General features: G+C 35.4%; 1 protein-coding gene across 6 annotated transcripts in view; it reads left to right on the top strand.

The window, feature by feature from the left end:
• The window catches only part of KANSL1L (KAT8 regulatory NSL complex subunit 1 like), a 154,186-nt gene that overhangs the window by 62,793 nt on the left and 65,534 nt on the right, over positions 1-25,859 (top strand). For all 6 annotated transcript variants that reach the window (XM_053597789.1, XM_053597790.1, XM_053597785.1 and 3 more), the window contains 2 exons: positions 4,255-4,452; positions 7,634-7,755. In XM_053597789.1, the coding sequence (XP_053453764.1) occupies positions 4,255-4,452; positions 7,634-7,755 (320 nt within the window). The remainder of the gene's footprint in view (positions 1-4,254; positions 4,453-7,633; positions 7,756-25,859) is intronic.

The following is a 25,859-nucleotide window of genomic DNA, read 5'->3' as shown; positions in this document are numbered from 1 at the left end:
CCTTGAAGCTTTATTTAATATAAATATTGCTAAATATCTCTTTGTAACTTCCTTTTTGCGGGAAACTTTATTCTAGATGATAATAAAGTAGTTAGCATAATATCATAAGGTTAACAGTAATTGGTCTTGAAAAGAAACAGCTGAGAAAGAAAGGGATCAGAGTCCTTGAAGTATGTAGTTAGCCTACCCCCATCTAGGGCTTGGATGTCAACAAAGATTGGTAAATGTTAGGCTCTGTCTATGATGGCAAGGGAGATTAAACATGTAATGGCTGAAATATAATGCAATAAATCCAGTAATACGTATTCTTAATAAGATGTGAAAGTGACATAGAGAGAATACTTAAGGGTAAGAGGATCAGAGAAAACATCAAGGGAAAGAGGTAGCATCTCATATGACTTTAGATGATAAATAGTAACTTTCTTGATGAACCAATGGAACTAGAAAGGTATTCCCTAAGAATTTGAAGGCACGAAACAACATAATCAGTTTCAGGATAGACACAGTAGCATGGTATTCTAGGGAGCACAAAGTTGTGTAGGTTGGGATGCTTAAGAACAATGGAGCAGAAAATATGAGTAGTGGAAGAACAGGAGAAAAAGCTAGGAAGTGATGAATATTATTTAACGCCTTGCAGGAATTAGTGGTGGTGTCTATAGGAAGGAAACCTAGGCTTATGAGTTTTGTCTGTTAGATTGTGGGAACCATGTTCAAGAATAGTTTCTTGATTAAAGTTTAATATTAAATTACTGTAATTACTTTTTTTTCTCATTTTTCTCTCACACACTTTTTAAAATAGCAAGTAGAGTTTTAAGAATGAATCAAGTATCAAACAACTGGGAAATTTCCAAGAAAGTGGGTTCCCAGTTAAATTGATCACTGAGTTTTATATTTCAATCTAGGCAGTCTGATTCATAATCTTTTGACCTGAGAGAGGATATTTCATATTCTATACATTATAAGCAATACTATATATTTGATTAAACTTTTTAAAAAGTTTGATTTCATGTTCGTATAGTGGCTATTAGAATAAACTGTTTTAAGGAAAGACAGGCATCTAAACTCAGTAATAATTCATGCGTTCTTACAAATTGATTCAGACTAGTTGTGTAGCTGGCTCTTTGTTCTCTTAACAAATAACATTATGTTTAGTTTATGGAAAATGCCATACAACTATGCTATCAGAATATAATATTTCTTTTCCTTATTTTAGTAGTTTCTCCTTACATTTCTTAGGAATTAATCAAGAGGTCTAATTATTTATATGCAGTTTAGTTGAGCTCTTATACCGAATATGGACATCACTTTGTTTGCTCTTATAGATTCTTAAGTTATAAGAAAAAATTTGAGAAGAATAGCTAATACTACCATTAGTGAGATAGAACTTTCTGTTCCATGTTTTTTGAAAGGAAAAAAAAAAGTCTCTTTAGTTAAGTTAGAGCCAAAAGGAAGGGAAAGAGATTGAGAGATTGGATTTTGTAAATATCGTATTTAAGTAAGTGCTAGTTAGTGCTTCAGGTCAGGAAACATGCAATGATCTACAAATTTTAGTCTTTAAATTACCACTTGCCACACTTCATCTGGTCTAAATTTTGGTTCAGTTTTTAGAGAGGAGAAGAAAGCAGTTATTAACAACATCCTTTGGTTCTTACAACAGCTTTGTCAACAAATTACAAATTCCCGCATTTCCCCATTTTCCAACTTTCGTTCCACTAATGCAATAAATTCTTCTCACTCTCAGAAAAAAAACTGATGGTTTTTCTTGAGAGGACACTGACCATATCTCCTTCTTAGATTTATTTTGTTACCTTTAATAGGATCATCTACATTTTAAATTGTACCTTTTATATGTTTTAAATTTGTTATTTAAACGTTTGCTTAAAAGTATCTTTAGTTACTTTATGTGAATAATAAAGATGTTGCTGAGGCAGTTGTTTATTTTTTCACATCATGTTTCTCTAGGAAGACCCTGCGGGTTAGAGCGAGAGGCCTTTCCAGTGTTGTTACAGGAACAGTTGTCTTCTCTGGAGCAGTTCATCTGCTTTCATCTTATGCTAGAGTTTTTACTTGTCACAGTTATTGTAACTCATTTTTGCCAGAAAAGTTTCTTGTTATCCACATTGTTTTAGCTATCATTCGACTATTCTTTTACTAACTTTTTAAGAACAGAAACTAATTCTCTGTGTATCCATAAAGGATTTAATCTTTATCCCTTTCATTTCCGTTCATGACTATGGAGGATCATCATGGTCCACTGTTCTCACACTCTTAAGAGTTTTGTCCAACGTGATAGTTTAAGGGAAAAAATAGATTATGAAGTAGACTGATTGAATTTTTAAAATATCATTCTTTATTGAGGTAATATAGCAGGTTGCCTACCTACATAATACTCAAAAGGTTTAGAAATTGAGCTTTGAAATTTAGACTAGAATTTTACATAGAAGCAATTTTATAAGTATGGTTTATAAAATCAAGCTAATCTGCAGTGTACTGGCCCATGATATAAACTGTAATTAAATCAAAGATAATGGCAATTAAGTTATTATGGTGAAAACTTGTGTTTCTTTTGTATGAAGGTATTGTGAAAAACCTAGTGGGAAACTTTCAGAAATGTCGATACTTACAAGAACCTTAGAGATCGATGATACTGTATCTGTCATATCTAATTTGATTTTTAAAATACCAATCAAATAAGAACTTCTTTTAAATATGTTTCTTCAGACTTCCTGACAATATTTGTGCATTCTAAGAAAATAGTCATTGGGATCAACAGTTAGATCTCATTGTCTTTGGAAAAGTCAGCATACTAGCAATATTCTAAATGTAAATTTAAATTTAAAAAACAGGAGGGCTTTCCACTTGGATCTCCCCACGTTCACTACCAGAGGTTCTGTTCCCCTTCTTCTGTTTGCCCTCTTTTGCCTATCATGCTTATCAGTCTTTGTCCCTGCCAAATAAACTGTCCTGTCACTCAAAAAAATAAATAAATCTAAAATATAATAGTGCATTTGCTATTTTTTACCAAAAATATATGTTTAACACCATAACTGAATATGTCCATTCTAAAATGACATATTCTCAAAATTATACTATATAAACTAAAACTCATGTATGTATAACATATTACCATGTATAGGCAAGTTCTATCTAATAAATAGGATTTACATATACTATAATATAGGCTAGCTCATAGCAGTCATTTAATTTGTTTTATTCTTGAACTAATATACTCTGATATAAATATTTTAGTCTTTTTCATTACAAGAATATAACATTTTAGTGACATTAGGAGTTTAATACTTTTCTAATTAGCCTGTAGAAATTTATTAGAATTTTAAATATATGTGTGTGTGTGTGTGTATAAAAGAAACTATATTCTTTCTTTTTGGGGAGACGGCTGGTAAAGGGGTAAGAATGGAAATTTTATGATGAGAACTGACCATGAAACCATTAAGATGATGTCTTTGTACTCCTTTGCTCCCTTTCTCTCCTGTCTCCATTGCTTCTGAGGAACCTGAGGTTCAGAATGGTTGGAATGAGCTGAGGAATATAGGAGAAAGCTCAGCAAATAAGTTGAAGAATAAGTATGTGTGTGAGTAGGAAGTAGGGACTACAGAGGCAACTAGTTCCCTACTCATTCCACAGTTCCTTACGTTTCAGAAAATATCCCATGGAAGTTGAAAGCTTGTGTCTTTATTATTAACACAACTACCCTGTGCACATCAGGGACTTTGATTGGCTTCGGTAATACTTCTGCTCAGTGCTACAGTCCTGTCCATGACTGCTGGCTGGCAGCAACAGGGGCAGAGTTCCTTAGGGTTCTCTGAAAGGAGTTAGTATAGAGTTAATGTCTGGATATTTTTTAATTTGGTATGTTAATTTATAAAATGGGGGGTTCTCAATTATAAAACTCAAATAGAAATGCTGGTAACCTATTAAGAAATATTCTGGGTTTCAGTGTAAAAATCTCCATATTCTTAGTGTAAAAAGCCTTTAGTTTAAATTTGTCATGCTTTTAATGCTAATAAAATAATTAAATAATTAAAACCAATTAGAAGAAAAAAACTTGCATATATATTACCAGTCCATGTTTTCAATCAGCCCAAGTCTTTACAGAGTTAAACTGGACTTTCAAGTTTGTTTTCTGATTCTCAAGAGCTAATAAGAAGCAGAGTTTCAAGTGCCTTGTACTATCAGTGTTGATTTAGTAATCAATTTATTTTGATTTCAACTCTCTCATTGCTGTTTGTCTAGGGGATAGTGATCCTAGAAGAATGCCACCTTCCAAAAGACATTTTGAAAAAACAAATACAATTTGCAGACCAAGCAGCTTCGTTAAACACTACAGGGAATCCTCAGGTTCCCCGAGAGTGTCAAGATCCTTTACCAGAACAAGATTTTGAAATGTCACCAAGCAGCCCTACTTTACTTCTTCGAAACATAGAAAAACAGGTAAAGTCAGAGTAGGGTGTCAGTATAATGAAATGATTTTTCATTGATTTTAAAGGTATTCAAATAAACATTATGTGTGTGTCTACCTGGGATTTGCGTTATAGAAGTTGGCCATTTAAGACTAAATGCAATTAAAATATTTGGTGTTATTGAAACAACAACAATTTAGTTGTTTCACAATCCAGGGTAATTTATTTGCTTATTCAGTCAAATTTCCTTTCTTTACCTACAGGTCATTACTTATTCATTGAAAAATGTAAGCTGATTACACTAATTCTTTATATAGTACAATTCCAGAGGGATTTTCATTTTCAAAAGAGATTTCTTATAAGTTTTTCGTTGTCTGTAGTAAACTCAAGGACCTGAGATGATATCAGAACTGTCTAATTCGTGGAGCCCAGAGCAAAGTGAAATTGCCAACCCCTTTCTTAAATACAATAATTAAGAATTTAAAAACAATGACAGCAAAGCACTAAGCAAGTTTAGGACTGTTCCACGTGCAGCCCTATGCACAGGTTGCATACCAGTGAAGCTGATGCTCGTTAGCACTGTAGGTCTCATTGCTGATGGCAACGTCAGAGGCTTTGGTAGTGTAGGAAAGGAATAGGAATTGTGACAACATCAATAATGGATCAACATAGGGTAGGAGAAGAGAAAGACACAGAAAGGGGCAGCAACAATCACCTGTAGAGATTATTAATAAATTGCCTATGAACTAGTCTTTTGCTCTTGCCATATGTGATGATAATGCTTTTGTAGGCCAATTTTTTTAATTTAAGTTGTTCTTAGATACTTGTAGAGGAAGACTGAGTTTATTGTTGAGGGTGGCAAGTCCATTATTGCATATAGTTTTCTTAAGATAATCTATGGATATATAGCTGTTCACTTGTAATCATTTGACTTAATTGAAATAGTTTTATTAGAGTTAGAAATTACAATAGAAAGGCACTACTGAGTTGTAGGCTGTTGACATTTTTTAAAAAAACTTATTTATTATACTAATACATGCTTCCCTTGTTAGATAATATATTTTGTTCATAAATTTAAAAATGTCTTATTTTTAGTATATTAGATGATTTAAGATAAATTTCACTGCTAGTATATTTACTTTAGAAACCTTATTACGGCAGATAGCTAGTATTTTAACTTAAAGTTGATTAGTTTTTGTTTTCTGAATTCAAATTATGCTTCTCTTAATTTTACTTTTCTTATTTGAATTTTTACTGTGAATTTTCTATCCCATATACAGATGTAGGGATATGAGATTTTATTGGGCCACAGGAGGCTGGTTGTTAGGCTGAAGCTAGGGGTTGTAGTGTTGTCCTTTTCGGCCAGTTATTCAAAAATACCTGCCAGCAGCCTCTAGTGGCTTAAAAGATATTAGATAATGTTTATTGAGGTGGAACAAAAAGAAGAGTTTTCAGTGTTTCGGACTAGAAAATATGAGATACTTAATAAATTTAATTGCATAGTTAAACTAAGGAACAGTTCCTAAATGAAGAATCAATTTGTATTAATGATTTTTAAAATGAGCTTTAATCTAAAAAAATCTGAGTAATAGTTTTTAAAATGAAGTCATTAGGTGCATATTATCTCTCAAGAAAATAATTGGAGTCTTTCTTATGAAAGGCTTTTTGAAGGAATAAAATAATAGACTTAATTCTATAGTATTTAGTCTCATTATTTCTAATAGGATGTTATTAGTTTTATACAAGTGAACAGTTTCAAAATAATTATTTAGTATTTCACATACTTCTTTATTTTATAATAGAATATCTTATACCCAATGAAAATGTTGAAATAAGTCTATGTATTTTTTAAAAGATAGTCACTATATTAATAAGAAAACCAAGTTTTAGAAAATGGATGTGGTATGATATAATTAAAAGGATGTGTATGTATGTTATACATATATTCATGCTCACATACACTCAGAAAACTTAATCTAGAGGGAGAAATATACAAAATATTGACCATGGTTTTTTCTTAGAAGTATGATTGTAGTTGACTTTCTTTTAATTTTTAAACTTCTATATATTTTCTAATTTTTCTTCAATGAACATCGGTTACATCTATAATGAAAATAGTTGTCATTTGTTTGTAGAAATGTACTATTTCCATTTATGTGGCCTTTATTTATTATAATTGTTATTGTTTGTTTCCTTGAGACAGTCTTACTGTGTTGCCCTCCGTAGAGTGCTATGGCTTCACAGCTCATAGCAACCTCAAACTCTTGGGCTCAAGCAATTCTCTTGCCTCAGCCTCCCAAGGCTGGGACTTCAGGCATCCACTACAACACCTGGCTATTTTTTTTGTTGTTGTTCTTGTTGCAGTTGTCATTGTTGTTGTTTATTTTAGCTGGCCCGGGCTGGGTTCGAACCCACCAGCCTTGGTGCATATGGCTGGCACTGTACCCACTGTGTTATGGGTGCCGAGCCAATATAATTGTTTTGAGAATAATTTAATATTTATTATGTATACAGGGTAGACATAAACTTTGTGTGCAATTTAAAATAGTTTAACATAGTAAATTGCACATGAACTTTATGTCCACACTGTATTTAATTTTGAGATAAGGGTTGATGAAATCCTAAGTGCCAAAAAACCCTTGATATTTTTGAATTAGGAGAACAATTGAGAAACAGTGTAGTGTTAAATTACTAACCCTGAATTTGAATCCTGCATCCATTTCTTACCAACTATATAACCTTTGATCAAAGTACTTAATCTTTCTTTGCTTAATTTGATATTAATAATTGTGATATCAGTATCTATAATATTATCTACTTTGCAGGTTAGTAGTGCAGATTAAAAATACTCTTGAGTACACAGTGTAATTCCTAGCACATAATAAATTACAGCTATTTTTTTAAATTATTAAATAGGCTGCCTCAAGGGAAATATCTTATAGATGCTATTTGCTGTGTTCCAATGTTTTAGTTGATGGGATGGGTAGATGAAGGAACTGTAATAAAAAAGGATATGGAAAAGGGTGAATACTTAAATTGTAGATTTGTTTATGATAAATGGAAAAATCAGTTTATAAATACTAACGTATGTACTAAAATAAAAGCATTTACATGTTTTATGAGAAGTTAAACATTTAATAGGCACTCTAGGTCTGAGCGATAACTCACATTTCTTGCTTAGCAGTAGTAAAAGGTTGACTGTTTCCTTGCAGAGTGCACAGTTGACTGAGATCATCAACAGTTTGATTGCCCCTCTCAACTTGTCCCCAACTTCATCACCCCTCTCCTCCAAATCCCGTAGCCAAAAATGTCTGGCTAATGGCATTTCCAGGAGGTAGGTATCAATCAATGAGATGGTTTTGTTTCTAAATTTGACTTTGCTTTATTTTACTTTGTTTTGATCTTTTAAGTATTATACTACTGTTTTTTCTATGTTAAGGAGTACTAAATGATAATCAATAGACAATGGATAAAGTTGTAGCTACTATCAAACTTAAATAATAAACCTAGAAATAGAATAAGAAAGCTTTCCAAGAAGTTTTATATGTTTCTAAAAAAGAATAATAGTGATAGCATTTGCTGTAGAAGTACTATTTTATTTACTGTACCTTCCATGTTGCATCTTTTGTATTCTTGAGCTCCATGCTCTCCTTGCAATACATTTGAGAACAAAAGATCCCTAGGTACAGTTTGTGATGAAGATTGGTAGATAGCGCCAATAATATTCAGTTTACAGCCCAGGCATAATTGCTTATATACCTATTTGGGAGGCTGAGGTAAAAGGATTACTTAAGGCCAGGGCATCAAGACCAGCCTGGGCAACATAGCAAGACCTGGTCTTTATGAAAAATAAAAATAAATTACCTGGCTGTGGTAGTGCATGTTTGTAGTCCTAGTTACTAGGGAGCCTGAAATGGGAAGGTTGCTTGAGCAGGAATTCAAGGTTACAGTGATCTGTGTTTGCACCAGTGACAAAGGAAGACCCTCCCTCTTTAAAAAAGAAAATTATAAATAAATAAATGATTCAGCTTAAATTTTAATCACTCATTTTGTGCCTAGTTTTTATAAGGTACATATTTTCTTAACATAATAAGATGATTCTCATAATCATTAGCAATTTAACTTATATACATATATATCAACAAAAATGTATATTCTATTAATCCAAATTCCTTTTTGGGAATAGCATTTGTTTTACTTTATTTTGCTTACTTTTCTCTTTGAACTTTTCCTTCTGAAGATGCAATGAGAACATACTAATAGAGTATCATTTTATGTGTTCATCGTCTCATTTTTTTTCAGGTCAAATTGTAATGTTGGCTTCTTTGCTTTCATTACCAGAGAAGACTAAGTGTAATTTCTTATTGGGAAATATTTATATTAATAATTACCTGATTTATTTTTTAAAAATCTTTGTAATATAGAATAAAATAAAAATGTATACTGTGGTGAAACTTAATGCTAAGTAGCCATTACATTCTTTATGAGATTAAGATATATAGAAACCAAGTCTTAAAATAAAAATGCTGCTGAGTGTGGTGGCTTATACCTGTAGTCCTAGCTGTTCTGGAGGCTGAGGCAGGAAGATTGATTATTATTTGATTTTTATTTCTAATTAGTTTTTCTTCATTTTTTATTGACTTCATATTCATTCCTCTTATCACTGATGATTCACTTTGAAAGTAAAGATTCTCACATGTTGTATAAAGCAACTATGATATCTTCATGTATGAGAACATGCCCTAATTAGGAAAGTTGTAATATAGGTGAATGAATTTTAAGTTGAGTCATAAAACACCATGTGATTGGCATATGAGCATTGTGATTTGGAGCTAAACACATTTTAGATAATATTTGGCTTACCTAATTGGGCGTTATACTGTTATACACGTTTGCATGTGTGTATTGTGTGTGTGTGTTGCTATTTTCTTGTTAATGTATTTGCCTGTATTTCTGGTCATTCATTCATAAAGCATTGATTAATTATTTGTCATATGTCATACAGTCAAAGTCTTAGGATACAAATATGAAGAAGACAGTCTCCACTTGTTAATAATTCATGGCCTGATGGGTGAAACATGTAACTATTGAAAATACTACTTAATGATAATGGAATTGTATACTTTTTTTTTTTTTTTTTTTTTTCCAGACAGAGCCTCAAGCTTTTACCCTGGGTAGAGTGCCGCACAGCTCACAGCAACCTCTAACTCCTGGGCTTACGTGATTCTCTTGCTTCAGCCTCCCAAGTAGCTGGGTCTAAGGAATTGTATACATTTGTTTGAATACTTGCTTTTAATAGCTGTCATAGGAAAGAGACACCTCATAAAGATACGTAGATCCAAATTAAACAAATATAAAGTTGGCTATTTAAACTAGCTCACATTTTTTCAATCATGTCTACTAATAAGCAGTTCAAGGTTTTTTTGTTGAAGTCAGCTAATAATTGCCATTTTTCCTGATGTAAATTAGTTGTTCCTACAAACTAATTGAAAAATTTGCCTTTGAAAGTTTTTAACTGATTCATAACCTACAAAATTTCTTTGATAGATTTAAAAACAATAAAAATTTTGTTCTTCAAATTTCTGAAGCTTTGCTTTTGAAAATTTTTAACAGGTTCAAAACCTACAAAAATTCTTTCATAGGTTTAAAAGCAAATAAAAATTTTCTAATACAAGTTTTTGAAATGTGATTATATGTGTTTTCTTTAGTGATGTTATTTTTGACAACAATGAACTCTTTCAAAATACTTTTTACAGCTCTGTGCCCGTAGCACAGTGGTTTTGGTTCTGGCCACATACACTGAGGCATGGTTGTGGGCGCTTGTAGTCCCAGCTACTTGGGAAGCTGAGGCAAGAGACTCGCTTAAGGCCAAGAGTTTGAGATTGCTGTGAGTGACACACTCTACTGAGGGCGACATAGTGAGACCCTGTGTCCAAAAAAAAAATAATAATACTTTTTACATAATGTGTTTTTCAAAAAGCATTTATTTTTACATTTGTTGTCAAAATATAGTATTTCCCTTGAAGAAATCATTGTATTTCTTTTCTGACATTTGCTAGATACTGTAATGCCTTTTGTCAAAGATAAAATGACCAAATTTAGATCATTAGAGTTTTCATTTAAAATACATAATTTGGGACTGGGAATAGTGGTTCATGCCTATAATCCTAGCCCTCTGGGAGGCTGAGGCAGTGGATCACCTGAGCTCAGGAGGTTGAGACCAGGCTGAGCAAAGCAAGACCCCAGTCTCTACTAAAAATAGAAAAACCAGCCAAGCATTTTGGCAGTCACCTGTAGTCCCAGTTACTGGGGTGGCTGAGGCAAGAGGATTGCTTGAGCCCAAGAGTTTGAATTTGCTGTGAGCAGTGTCGCCAGCAATAGCATTCTACCAAGTGTGACAAAATGAGACACTGTCTCAAAAATAAATAAATAAATACATATATAAACAAAATATGTAATTTGGTGAAGTGGGGTGGTTCATGCTTATAATCCAGCATGTTTAGAGGCTGTGGCAGGAAGATCCCTTGAGGCCAGGAATTTGAGACTGGCCTGAGCAATAAAATAAGACCTCATCTCTACAAAGAAAAAATAAAACATGATTTTTCTTAAACTCTTTATAAATGCTTTGATAATGAGATAAACAGCATGCTACTGTGTAAAACCAAAGTTTTGGGGTTAATACTCCTGATCTTATTAAAATGTATTGTAAAGATTCTATTATTTATGATAAATACTATAATCTATAAATCTATTTAACTGAGAATATAGAGACTGGAATATATTACAAAAAAAGAGTAATAACATTGATGGAAAAGTAGCACATTTTGAGAATGTGGTCTGTTGTGTCAGATGCCAAAGAGAGTTAACTGAAAAGCATCCATTGAACTGCTCCATGTCCATTGAATAATAGAGAAAGAGGCAAGAGTGGATTAATAAGGGAAATGGTAATAAGTAGAGAGAGGGAGGAAAGATTACACATCAACGCCACTGTCTTTAAAGGTTATGATAAATGGACATACAAGGTCCAAAACAGGATTTTTATTTTTAAGGTGGAAAAAATTTAAACATTTTTATTAAAATAAAAGCAAGGGAAAGAGCTGCAGGTGGGGAATATAGAAATGCTTTATCACAGGCGGCGCCTGTGGCTCAGTGAGTAGGGCGCCGGCCCCATATGCCGAGGGTGGCGGGTTCAAACCCAGCCCCGGCCAAACTGCAACCAAAAAATAGCCGGGCGTTGTGGCGGGCGCCTGTAGTCCCAGCTACTCCGGAGGCTGAGGCAAGAGAATCGCTTAAGCCCAGGAGTTGGAGGTTGCTGTGAGCCGTGTGACGCCACGGCACTCTACCCGAGGGCGGTACAGTGAGACTCTGTCTCTACAAAAAAAAAAAAAAAGAAAGAAATGCTTTATCACAAAGTTATGGAAAGATCTTATGGTGGGAAATACACTTGTTCTTTAAGAGTGGCATTAAATAGATTAAGGTGGGTATTGATGCAGTTGTTTTTAAAGTGATTATAGCCTAGATAAGAGTAATAAAGGGAGCTTGAAAAGTTAGGTGAAAGTTTGGATAGATAATTGATAAGGAAAACGTTTTCCTTTTCCTTTCCCCCCTCCTCCTTCCCTGCACCCTTCTTTTTATTTATATAGGAGCAGCCTATCTCTGGAGAAAGGGTAGTGGTTTCTAAAAAGTTGTTTTTAATGTCTTTTTTTTAATTTATTTATTTTTATTATTAAATCATAGCTGTGTACATTAAGATGCACCGTAGATGTGGCCCCACCCATTACCTTCCCTCCACCAAAACCTCCCCCCTCCCTTCCCCTTTCTTGGCCCTGTCCCCATAGTCTTATGCTATAGTTGGGTTATAGCCTTCATGTGAAAGCTATAATTTAGCTTCATAGTAGAGCCAAGTACGTTGGATACTTTTTCTTCCATTTTTAATGTCTTAACTATAAATATGCTGAGTGTGAAAAGTACTTAATTGATGTTTATCAGACTAGTTAAGATTTTAATTTTGAAGCATTCTCTAATTGAACTTTTTATAAAATAAAGAAATGCATAGTAGTGAATTTCTATAAATTCATCAGATTATTTTATATTATTCATATTTGGGAATATGACCATAGTGTTTAAAATTAGAGATAAAATTTTGTATTATAGCATTATATAAAATAGCTTTGATTTAAAGACAATTGTATTGAAGCAATGTGCAATTTACCTATAATGAGCCTTCTGATCTTGGGAATAAAATATCAAAGGAAACCTTATTTTATTTGTTATATCTGCTATTTTCCAATATTTTGTTATTTTTTTCTTCATGAGTTATATATAAAAAAACATCTTACAGATTCAAAACTTTTCAGGAGTAAGGGCTTAGTCATTTAATGTTATTCAGATTTGACACTTAACCACAAAGCACTTTCTGAAGATGTCCCTGTTAAGCATATTAAATACAATTAATTTATGTATTTAAATAAATGGGCAGATAAGAAAATTTATCATTTGAGTAAGAATTTTTTAATTTGTGATAAAATATACATAACATAAAAATTTATCATTTTAACCATATCTGCATGTAAGTTCAGTGGCATTAAGTCTGTTTACACTGTTCTGCAGTCATCACTGCCATCCATCTTCAAAACTTCTTTCATCTTCTCAAATTGAAACTTTTCAACCACTAAAGTATATTGTTTGTTATATTGCCAAGCCAAAAAGTAAGAGACAACAAGAACTCAGAAAGTAAACGAAACACCGGAATCTACTTTTGTTTGAGGCCAAATTCAGACAAAATTAAATTGAGGTTTTGATAGTTTCATGGAAATGGTCAGAGAGAAACCAAAACCAAATCCAGTAAAATCAAGCTGTAGTTCTAATAAATTGTAGGGTAAGTAGAAGAGAAATTAAAGTCCATGACCTTGATCATGATAGGGAAATGAAATAAAATCCTCACATATTTCATGTGCACCATCCTCTTTGAGAGACTATACCATCACAGTGAAGGTAAATCAGAAGTAAAAAACTGTTTCCCTTTGGGGTGGCGCCTGTGGCTCAAAGGAGTAGGGTGCCAGCCCCATATGCTGGAGGTGGCGGGTTCAAACCCAGCCCCAGCCAAAAACAGCAAAAAAAAAAAAACTGTTTCCCTTTCTTCACTACTGGGGCACGCTGGAGAGATTTGCCTTGGAACTAGGCAGAGCAGAAGATAAAAGAAAGCTTATCCTTAGGATAGGTATTTTTACATAGATTTCAGTCCAAATTTGCATCAGTTAGTGGTCAAAGGGATCCTTAGTTTTTTTTGTTTGTTTGTTTTTGAGACAGAGCCTCAAGCTGATTATTTTAAAATGGTACCTATTCTTATTATAGATAAAAAAGATAGGCTTTATGAGAGCAGGGAAGAAGTTATATAAAGTGATGTAGGTACATTTGAAAAGGGATCAAATAAGACATCTGAAAAATACTGAAATTAATTATAAAGTAAGTGGGTTTTTCAGCCAGCTGAACGTAGTTGAAGAGACAATGTATGGCACAGAAGAAAGAAGAAAAGTTCCAAACTGTAGCAAAAGAGACAAGACAATGAACAGAGAGTCATTTAAAAATATGGAGACTATAGTGAGAAGATCTTACTATAACCCTTAATTGACGACCTGGAGAAGAGATAAAGAGTGGAGCAGAAGGAATGTCTGAAGAAGTATCTGAAGAAGTTGAAAAAGTACCTGAACTGATGAAAGACACCCAATTCAGAAACACAGATGCCAGATGAGAACTAAAAAGAAATCTAGTTCTAGACATAGAGGACATGTGAAAAAACAAAGATAATGGAACATCAGAAAGCAACCAGAGGTAAGAGAAAGACATTATCTTAATTAGCAACATAGTTAGACTGGCAGCTGACTTCTCAACAGTAACAGTAAAAGCCAGAGAATTTGGAATGGTATTTTCAGTGTGTTGAGAGAAAAAAACTGTTTACCTAGACACTATACACAGAGGAAACATTTTTGAAGTCTGAATGTGAAACACAAATATTTTAAAATAAACCAAAACTGAGAGAGTAGACTAGTAGACCCTAATTTATGATAACCATAAATTAATGATGTACTGGTCACCTGCTACTGAAGTTATTCATACAGGTACTAAAAGTCCCTGAGGCAGTATTTTTCCATCTTTCTTGCCATGTTATGGGACCCTGTAATTAAGTCAGGTACTCTAAAATGCAGCATAAACATACTGTTGGGTGTTTTTTATGATATTATACAAAACACTATATCCTCAAAGGGCCATCTTGGTACATTTAACCCTCCGTCTCTATGCACACAAAAGATTTTAACTTCTTTTTATTATCAATTATAGTGTTTTTATTATTTAATGGTTTGGGGGTAGCATGATTATAAGAGGATACCATTTCTATATATTCTGTTTGTTTTAGACATCTTGCAACCTTGGGAAAGTCAGTTAATCCCTTTACATCTCACTTCTTTACATTTAATGGCACATATTTTCTAAAATAATTTCTAGTGCTAAACATTAAATGTTTATTTTTGAGAATTTTTTTTTTTTTTTAACAAATGCACAATAAAAACAAACTTTTTTTTGTTTTGGTACAAGCCAAAGTGTATTTCTTTTTGTAAGTCACTCTTGTGCTGTGTTATGGATGTAATAATTTTATGTTAACTTATATTTAAGAGAATTAGTGAATAGAGAGAAATTACTTCACTCAATGTGTCTTAGTGGCTTTAAAGCATACTTTAAAGGTTATATACAGAGTCCGCTTAAGAGCCAAACACTTTCAATAAAACTATTTGGGAAGAATTGTTTAAATAAAATTTATAATATGTTGCCATTTTTGGAAGGTATTGTACATAATTTTTCTCTGATGACTCAGGTTTATCACCATGACCACATTCTCAGGGGCTACAGAGATAAACAGCAATATATCTATAAAAGAATTCACTTATCAATCGACAAATACCTTTTGAGTGACTTCAGTGTGCCAAGGATTGGATTGGGATTCTACATGTTATGATGTACAAAAACAGATGGGGATCTCTGTCCTTGTGGTTTAGAGTCTAGGTATGGAAAAATGAAATAACCTAAATAATCACACAAATGTACTCATATAATTTTAAACTTGATCAAGTATTACAAAGAAAACTTTTGTTTTAAGAACATCACTTTAAAGATGGGCGTGGTGGCTATTGCCTATATTCCTAACACTCTGGGAGGCCAAGGTGGTGGATTGCTTGAGCTCAGGAGTTTGAGACCAGTCTGAGCAAAGCGAGACCCCATCTCTACTAAAAATAGAAAAAACTAGCCAGGCATTGTGGTGGGTGCCTATAGTCCCAACTACTAGTTCTCCTCCTCCTCAGGAGCCTGAGACAAGAAGATTGCTTGAGCCCAAGAGTTTGAGGTTGCTGTGAGATAACGGCATTCAACCCCAAGGCAACTCAGTGAGACTCTGTCTCAAAAAAAAAATTGCTTTGGAATTATATCTCAGCTCAATCCCAAATTGATGAATTGGTAGCACTATTACCTTACACAACTCTCTGAATCACAGTTAGAATGAGAATCGTCATGGACCTGGCTCATGACGATTCCTTGTAATTGTAATCCCAGCACTCTGAGAGGCTGAGGCAGGAGGATTGTTTGAGATCAGGAGTTTAAGACTGGCCTGAGCAATATACCAAGACCCCATCTCTACAAAAATTTAAAAAATTAGACAGGTGTGGTGGCATGTGCATGTAGCTCCAGCTGCTGTGAAGCTGAAAGAAAGGATCACTTGAGCCCAGGAGTTAGAGGATGTAGTAAGCTATGATGATGCCACTGCATTCCAGCATAGGTGGCAGAACAAAACCTCATCTCTTCAAAAAAAAAAAAAAATGAGAACAGCCTATATCCTGGATTATTAGGAGAAACAAATGAGATAACAAATGTGATATGATTTTTTTAATTTTTTACTTGTTTTTTATCTGTCTTTCTGGACTTCAATGTAAGCTTCAGGAGGGTAGAAAACTTTTTATCTATCTTAATAACTACTATTTTCCTTAGTTCCTAGATCAGTGAGAGTCACATCATGAGTACAAGTAAATATTTGTTGAATGAATGAAATGTTCATGATTTCTTACAGGTAATCATCATTCATAAAAAATATATTGTATTTATTGTTTTTTTCTCCCCCATAGTCATATTGATATGACAGCTCTCATAGCTGTCTCCTGTGGTTTGGCTTCTCCTCATCTAATCTGACTCTGGACTAGAAAATCAGATAACCAAAGTGGTAGAAGTATCTACACTGTAATAAGAAACATTTTATAGTAAGAAAAGCTGTCTCTTCAAAGTAACGATGAATTTTTGTGAATGGACTTCACTGAGATTTCTTGTGGTTATTTAACCACCTTTTGTTATTTCATCTATATTCTATACCAGGGGTGCTAATAAGAGATGCTATCTATGTATTATATATTATATTGTGTGTATACATTGAGCACTTTTTGTAATTGCAGAAGTCAAATGTGACTTACATTTGTCTTTTGTTATTGGTATATATTGAATATTACTATTTTAATACAGTTGTTTTCCTTTCTTAAAATCAGCATACATTTTTGGCAACCTCTGTATATTTGAAATTGCTAGATAAGTAACCTCATAAATGAACTGTTTCAGTTCTTATAATAAAGAATATGTAGGGGGCGGAGACAAGATGGCTGATTGAAGCCAGCTTTCCACAGAGGGTCCCGTTCAGAAGGAGAGTTAAAGGACAGAAATTTAGCAAGTAACCTGGTGGATTAGAGCTGCACCAAGAGAGAAGGTTGAAGAACGCACATCAACCCCGCTGAGGCGAGCTGCGAAACCAAGGATACAAACAAAAGGTACAAAATCCATCACCAAGCGGACGGGAGTCTCCTCCCCCATGAGAATGGCTTGGAGTGCCCCACAAACAAACAAGCAGAGTTCAAAGGTCCTCCCACTACACTCCACGGGAGAGACCCTCCAAAAACTGGACCTACCTCCCCTACTAGGGTACCATGGCATTCTCCTGCCAGGCATAAAACTGTATATATTCTCTACCTGCAACTCTGAGCTCCCAGAATTCCCCTCCACTCTCACTCTGAGGTCTGGAGGCCTGTCCCCCAGGAGTCCAGATTCTTGCGTGATTTCTTGAGGGGTGTGGACAGGGCCTAGACTGCAGCTGGTCAGTGCTGATTCTGCGGCACAGGAGTGAGGAGAGGACAGTTGGCTGAGAGGGAACCATACCAGAGCGGCAGTGCCCCAAGGCACAGAGCAGCAGCTGTTTTTGGCAACAATAGGGCTCACTCCCGGATATTTCAAAGCCACACCCCCTGTCTCCCTGGGCAACCAGAGGAGACCGGGCAAATTCTCAGGTGGCAACCACCACAGAACAGATTTGGGACGGAAACACAGGCCCCATGAGTAAGGGGTTTGCCTGAGGTGGTACCGGACTGGGTGGAGCATGGGGACTAGAAAATGCACTCGCAGAGCTGGGAAATTCCCAGCACAGGGCTGACCCAGAGGATTGCTTTACTGAGCTTAAGACGCACCCGGCCCTCAGTGGATCGTCAGCCTATAGACAAAGGAAGGCAGGAGGCTAGAACTGACAGCTAACCCGATACAAACCTGCAGGAGCAAAGACAGGGCCTGAGGTGTAGGCTCTGGGAACTCAAAACAGCTTTTCTTCTGCAGGGCAATTTATCAGGGACAGAAACAAATTCCCGCAAAGTTGTTGTGTTCTGTTCTGTCAGTAACATCAATGAGGAGTGGGGCTGGAACTGAGTGAACACCCCCCAGCCTCCATCAAGTGCCCGAGGTTGTCAGGCCTCACCTCCCCCTGCTGGATAGAGGCAGAGGGCAGCAGCCTGGCTGAGCAGATATAGATTTCCTTGTGATTCAGGCAGGTGCAAACCCCTGGAGTATCTGTTCACTAAAGGCAACTGAGTCACAGCCCTGTGGGGCTATCAGTGACTGACTGTGACAGAGGTGCAAGATGGGGAAGGATGCATCAACCTTCCCAGACTAATCTATTTGCTGGGTGGGTCCTCCTGACTTCACGGAGCATCGGAGCAAGTCATATCTGAGTTGTCACCAGACGCCTGCAATCCAGTTGCCAGAGACCTTTTAAACTCTCCCGCCTGAGACAGGTGCTGACTAAGACAATTGATTTGGACCTTTTGAACTGAGCCAATCGCCTGAGGACTATTCAAGTGGTGCCCTGGGTGTGTGGTTGTGGGAGCGTTTGATTTTCCTTTTCCAATTGTTGCCTGTGGGGGGCGGGGTGACTTAATTGCTGGTATTTCTCCACAGCTGAGACTTCAACCCAGAGTAACTGTTCCACTATGGTTGGACAGAGACCAACTGAAAACAAGACAGAACCACTTAGCCCCACCACACCAAAGAGGTCCCCAGTTTCTCAGGCCATAGAACTGTACAGGTCCTCGACAAAGCTCCAGGGGAAAAATCAAACAGTGTAAAATAATCATGGGGCAGAATCAGCGGAAAATCTCTAGTAACATGAATAACCAGAATAGATCAACGCCCCCAAGGAAAGATATGGCAGATGTAACTGAAGATCCCATTCATAAAAAGCTGGCCGAGATGTCAAAAATCGAATTCAGAATTTGGATCGCAAACAAGATGAATAGAATGGAGGGAAATTTGGAATTATAAATTTGAGGAGCAATTCAAAAGTCGGAATTAGAAATTTGAGGAGAAATTCAAAAGTTGTCTCAAGAATTTAACAAATTTAAAGACAAAACCACCAAAGATTTTGACGCACTGCAGCAAGAATTTGCAGGCTTCAAAGATCTGAAAAATACAGTAGAATCCCTCAGTAACAGAGTGGAGCAAGCAGAAGAAAGGATTTCTGACATTGAAAACAAAGCTTTTGAACGCTCCCAAACTCTCAAAGAGGAAGAGAAATGGAGAGCAAAAATGGATCATTCTCTCAGAGAGCTCTGGGATAATTCAAAGAAGGCTAATATCCACCTCATTGTAATCCCTGAAAGTGATGAAGTGGCCTCGCAAGACACAGAGGCCCTTCTCCATGAAATTATGAAAGAGAATTTTCCAGACATGCCAACAGACTCTGACATTCACATAGCAGACAGTTTCAGAACCCCAGCATGACTCAATCCGAATATCCCCCAGGCATACCAAAATTAAATTCACTAAAGTTAATATGAAGGAGAAAATTCTGAAAGCAGCCAGACCAAAAAAAAAATCCATTACCTACAAAGGGAAGGCTATTAGAATAACTGCAGATCTGTCTGCTGAAACTTTTCAAGCCAGAAGAGGGTGGTCATCGACTTTTAATCTCCTAAAACAAAATAACATTCAACCCCGGATCCTGTATCCAACTGAACTGAGTTTTATTTATGATGGAGAAATTAAATACTTCAAAGACATTCATATGTTGAAGAAATTTGCCATAACCAAACCAGCTCTTCAGGATATTCTCAGACCTATCCTCCATAATAACCAGCTCAACCATCTACTACAAAACTAAACACACTCAGAAACATTTGATCAAACTCCAACTTCCACAGTGGTGAAAGGATTAAAAATGTCCACTGGACTTTCAAAAAACTCGATACCCAAAATTTTACCAGACTTATCAATATTCTCTATTAATGTGAACGGCTTAAACGGTCCTCTAAAGAGGCACAAGTTAGCTGACTGGATACAAACACTCAGGCCAGATATTTGCTGCATACAAGAGTCACATCTTACGTTAAAAGATAAATATGGACCATCAGGGTTAAAGGATGGTCATCCATATTTCAGGCAAATGGCAATCAGAAAAAAGCAGGTGTTGCAATTCTATTTGCAGACACCATAGGCTTTAAACCAACAAAAGTAAGGAGGGATAAGAATGGTCACTTCATATTTGTTAAGGATAATACTCAATATGATGAGATTTCAATTATTAATATTTATGCACCCAACCAGAATGCACCTGAATTTGTAAGAGAAACTCTAACAGACATGAGCAACTTGATTTCCTCCAGCTCCATAATAGTTGGAGATTTCATCACTCCTTTGGGACTGTTGGATAGATCCTCCAATAAGAAGCTGAGCAAAGAAATTTTAGATTTAAACCTAACCATCCAACATGTGGATTTAGCAGACATCTACAGAACATTTCATCCCAACAAAACTGAGTACACATACTTCTCATCAGCCCACGGAACATACTCCAAAATTGATCACATCTTAGGTCCCAAGTCTAACCTCAATAAATTTAAAGGAATAGAAATTATTCCTTGCATCTTCTCGGACCACCATGGAATAAAAGTTGAACTCAGTAACAACAGGAATCTGCATACTCATACAAAAACATGGAAGTTAAATAACCTTATGCTGAATGCTAGCTGGGTCATAGATGAGATAAAGAAGGAAATTGCCCAATTTTTGGAACAAAATGACAATGAAGACACGAATTATCAGAACCTCTGGGACACTGCAAAGGCAGTCCTTAGAGGGAAGTTTATAGCACTGCAAGTCTTCCTCAAGAGAACAGAAGGAGAGGAAGTTAACAACTTAATGGGACATCTCAAGCAACTGGAAAAGGAAGAACATTCCAACCCCAAACCCAGTAAAAGAAAAGAAATAACCAAAATTAGTGCAGAATTAAATAAAATTGAAAACGAAAGAATTATTCAACAGATCAATAAATTAAAAAGTTGGTTTTTTGAAAAGGTCAAAAAAATAGATAAACCTTTGGCTAACCTAACCAGGAAAAAAGGAGTCAAATCTCTAATCTCATCAATCAGAAACAACAAAGACGAAATAACTACAGACTCCTCAGAAATTCTAAAAATCCTTAATGAATAGTACAAGAAACTTTATTCTCAGAAATATGAAAATCTGAAGGAAATTGACCAATACTTGGAAGCACGTCACCTTCCAAGACTTAGCCAGAATAAAGTGGAAATGTTGAACAGGCCAATAGCAAGTTTTGAAATAGCATCAACCATACAAAACCTCCCTAAAAAGAAAAGCCCGGGACCAGATGGCTTCACGTCAGAATTATACCAAACCGTTAAAGAGGAATTAGTACCTATGTTACTCAACCTGTTCCAAAATGTAGAAAAAGAAGGAAGACTACCCAACATGTTCTTTGAAGCAAACATCACCCTGATCCCCCAAACCAGGAAAAGACCCAACAAGAAAAGAAAATTATAGACCAATATCACTAATGAATATAGATGCAAAAATATTAAACAAGATCCTAACAAACAGAATTCAGCAACACATCAAACAAATTATACATCATGACCAAGTTGGTTTTTTCCCAGGGTATGAAGGCTGGTTCAATATATGTAAATCTAAAAGTATAATTCAGCACATAAACAAATTAAAAACCAAAAACCATATGATTCTCTCAATTGATGCAGAAAAAGCTTTTGATAATATCCAGCATCCCTTCATGATCAGAACACTTAAGAAAATTGGTATAGAAGGGACATTTCTTAAACTGATAGAGGCCATCTACAGCAAACCCACAGTGAATATCGTATTGAATGGAGTTAAATTGAAATCCTTTCCACTCAGATCAGGAACCAGACAAGGCTGCCCATTGTCTCCACTTATCTTTAACATTGTAATGGAGGTTTTAGCCATCGCAATTAGGGAAGAAAAGGCAATCAGGGGTATCCACATAGGGTCAGAAGAGACCAAACTTTTGCTCTTCCCAGATGATATGATTGTATATCTGGAAAACACTAGGGACTCTACTACAAAACTCTTAGAAGTGATCAAGGAATACAGCAGCATCTCAGGTTACAAAATCAACATTTATTAATTGGTAGCCTTTATATATACCAACAATAGTCAAGCTGAAAAAACATTTAAGGACTCTATTCCATTCACAGTAGTGCCAAAGAAGATGAAGTATTTGGGAGTTTATCTAACAAAGGATGTGAAAGATCTCTATAAAGAGAACTATGAAACTCTAAGAAAAGAAATAGCTGAAAATGTTAACAAATGGAAAAACATACCATGCTCATGGCTGGGAAGAATCAACATTGTTAAAATGTCCATACTACCCAAAGCAATATACAATTTTAATGCAATCCCTATTAAAGCTCTACTATCATACTTTAAAGATCTTGAAAAAATAATACTTTGTTTTATATGGAATCAGAAAAAAACTAGAATAGCCAAGACATTACTCAGAAATAAAATCAAAGCAGGAGGAATCACGCTACCCAACCTCAGACTGTACTATAAATTGATAGTGATCAAAACAGTATAGTACTGGCACAAAAACAGAGAAGTAGATGTCTGGAACAGAATAGAGACCCAAGAGACGAATCCTGCTACTTACCATTATTTGATCTTTGACAAGCCAATTAAAAACATTCAGTGGGGAAATGATTTCCTCTTTAACAAATGGTGCTGGTGAACTGGCTGGCAACCTGTAGAAGACTGAAACTGGACCCACACCTTTCACCATTAAATAAGATCGACTCTCACTGGATTAAAGATTTAAACTTAAGACATGGAACTATAAAAATACTAGAAGAGAGTGCAGGGAAAACCCTTGAAGAAATCAGTCTGGGCGAGTATTTTATGAGGAGGACCCCCCCCCCCCAGGCAATTGAAGCAGCTTCAAAAATACACTACTGGGACCTGATCAAACTAAAAAGCTTCTGCACAGCCAAGAACATAGTAAGTAAAGCAAGCAAACAGCCCTTAGAATGGGGAGAAGATATTTGCAGGTTATGTCACCGACAAAGGTTTATTTTATTTTATTTTATTTTATTTTATTTTTGTAGAGACAGAGTTTCACTTTATTGCCCTCTGTAGAGTGCTGTGTCGTCACACAGCTCACAGCAACCTCCAACTCCTGGGTTTAGGCGATTCTCCTGCCTCAGCCTCCCGAGTAGCTGGGACTACAGGCACCCGCCACAATACCCAGCTATTTTTTTGTTGCAGTTTGGCCAGGGCTGGGTTTGAACCCGCCACCCTCGGTATATGGGGCCAGTGCCCTGCTCACTGAGCCACAGGCGCCACCCTCTGACAAAGGTTTAATAACCAGAATCCACAGATAACTCAAACATATAAGCAGGTAAAGAACAAGAGATCCCATCGCAGGCTGGGCAAGAGACTTGAAGAGAAACTTCTCTGAAGAAGACAGGCACATGGCCTACAGACATATGAAAAAAATGCTCATCATCTTTAATCATCAGAGAAATGCAAATCAAAACTACTTTGAGATATCATCTAACTCCAGTAAGATTAGCCCATATCACAAAATCCCAAGACCAGAGATGTTGGCGTGGATGTGGAGAAAAGGGAACACTTCTACACTGCTGGTGGGAATGCAAATGAATACATTCCTTTTAGAAAGAAGTTTGGAGAACACTTAGAGATCTAAAAATAGATCTGCCATTTAATCCTATAATTCCTTTACTAGGTATATACCCAGAAGACCAAAAATCATATTATAACAAAGATATTTGTACCAGAATGTTTCTTGCAGCCCAATTCATAATTGCTAAGTCATGGAAGAAGCCCCAGTGCCCATCAACCCACGAATGGATTAATAAATTGTGGTATATGTACACCATGGAATAGTATGCAGCCTTAAAGAAAGATGGAGACTTTACCTCTTTCATGTTTACATGGATGGAGCTGGATCATATTCTTCTTAGTAAAGTATCTCAAGAATGGAAGAAGTATCCAATGTACTCAGCCCTACTATGAAATTAATTTATGGCTTTCACATAAAAGCTATAACCTGGTTATAACCTAAGAATAGGGGAAAGGGGTAGAGGGAGGGGATGGGGGGGAGGATGGGCAGAGGGAGGGTGATTGGTGGGATTACACCTGTGGTGCATCTTACAAGGGTACACGTAAAACTTAGTAAATGTAGAAGATAAATGTCTTAACACAATACTGAGAAAATGCCAGGAAAACTATGTTAACCAGTGTGATGAAAATGTGTCAAACAGTCTATAAAACCAGTGTATGGTGCCCCGTGTTCGCATTAATGTACACAGCTATGATTTAATAATAAAAAAAAAGAAAGGAAAAGAAAAGAAGGAAAAAGAGAAAAAAATATATATAAAAGAAAAAGAAGAAAAGGAGAGTCCTATTATTGGAGAATCACAAATTATAGTTTCTACTTTAAATGGCTGCCATTCATCTCATCTCCACAAAAGCCCACGTGTTTTTTCCTGAATAACATAAAGCTATCAGTATCTTATCAGTTGTGGACGTCACTAATAAGCGTTTATTATATAGGTAAATTAAATAACACAAAAAACTTTAACAGCCCTTGAAGGAAATGAATTTTTTTTTAAAGTTTATAATGAAAAAATTTTTAAATATATAAGCAGAGAGAATAGCATAATAAGCCCTGTGTACCCATCATATAGATTCAGTCATTAACAGTTCACAGACCATCTTGTCTCAGATCTGTGTATTTTCCTCACAGCACGCTCGCACTCATTGCACCACTGGCTTTGAAGCATCCCAGATATCACTGCATTCATAAATATTTTGGCAGGTATTTCTGAAAGGTGAGGATTTTAAAGAACAACAAAAATAAGATTGTCATGCTTGTAAGTATTAACCATGGTTCTTTAACACAATTAAATATCTAGACGGTGTTCCTGTTTTCATGATAGTCTCAGACATATTTTAATTTTTACTGTTTTTCAAATTGGGATCCAAAGTTCCACACGTTGTATTTGGTTGACATGTTAGTCTTAAGTGTTCTTTTCCGATCTATAGATTCATTTCAGAGAGAAAATGGGGATTAAAATCCACATTTACCTTAAAAAAAAAAACAAGAACATTTATTCTAGCTTTATATCACATTATAATTTTTGAATATAATTAGTTAAAAGAAATTGAAATTTTTTATTTTTAGTTTGGCCACTGATTCTCTACATAATTTTTGTGAACCACATAAAACTTACTATTTGATATAATAAAAAAAATTCTTTATGATCATTTTAATAATATTCTCCCTTGGTCAATTGCTTTCCAGAGCGCCTGTTTACACTCTTGTTACTCTTTGATTCCTAACCCCATCTTTTATTTAATGGCAGTATCTCCCAGGAAAGTGTCTGAGTTGGGTTTTTAGCTTTATTAATCTTGGGAGCAGAGTTTAAGATGAATCACCAGGAACTGAGCAACTAAGAAGATTGAATCTTCAAATAAATGAAGTGCTAATCATAGGGATAGTTTGTGGTTTTTAGATCTTGGACTCTAAAATGAACATAAAATGTAGAAATGGATCCTCGTTTACCCCATGGGGTATTATCTCTGAAAGAGTAAATTTCTGCTTCAAATAACATCTAGATTTTTGTTGCTGTTCATTTATGCTTTAATGAGTCCCAAAATACAATATGAAATTAAATACCAATGAATCATTGCCATGCTGTTTATTTCCACTAATGGTAATTCTGTCACATGAAATGCAAC

Source organism: Nycticebus coucang, chromosome 7 (genome assembly GCF_027406575.1).
Source record: "Nycticebus coucang isolate mNycCou1 chromosome 7, mNycCou1.pri, whole genome shotgun sequence".
NCBI classification, from domain to species: Eukaryota; Metazoa; Chordata; class Mammalia; order Primates; family Lorisidae; genus Nycticebus; species Nycticebus coucang.
The sequence above is the reverse complement of the archived record's forward strand: the minus strand, read 5'-3'. Positions and strand labels throughout refer to the sequence as shown.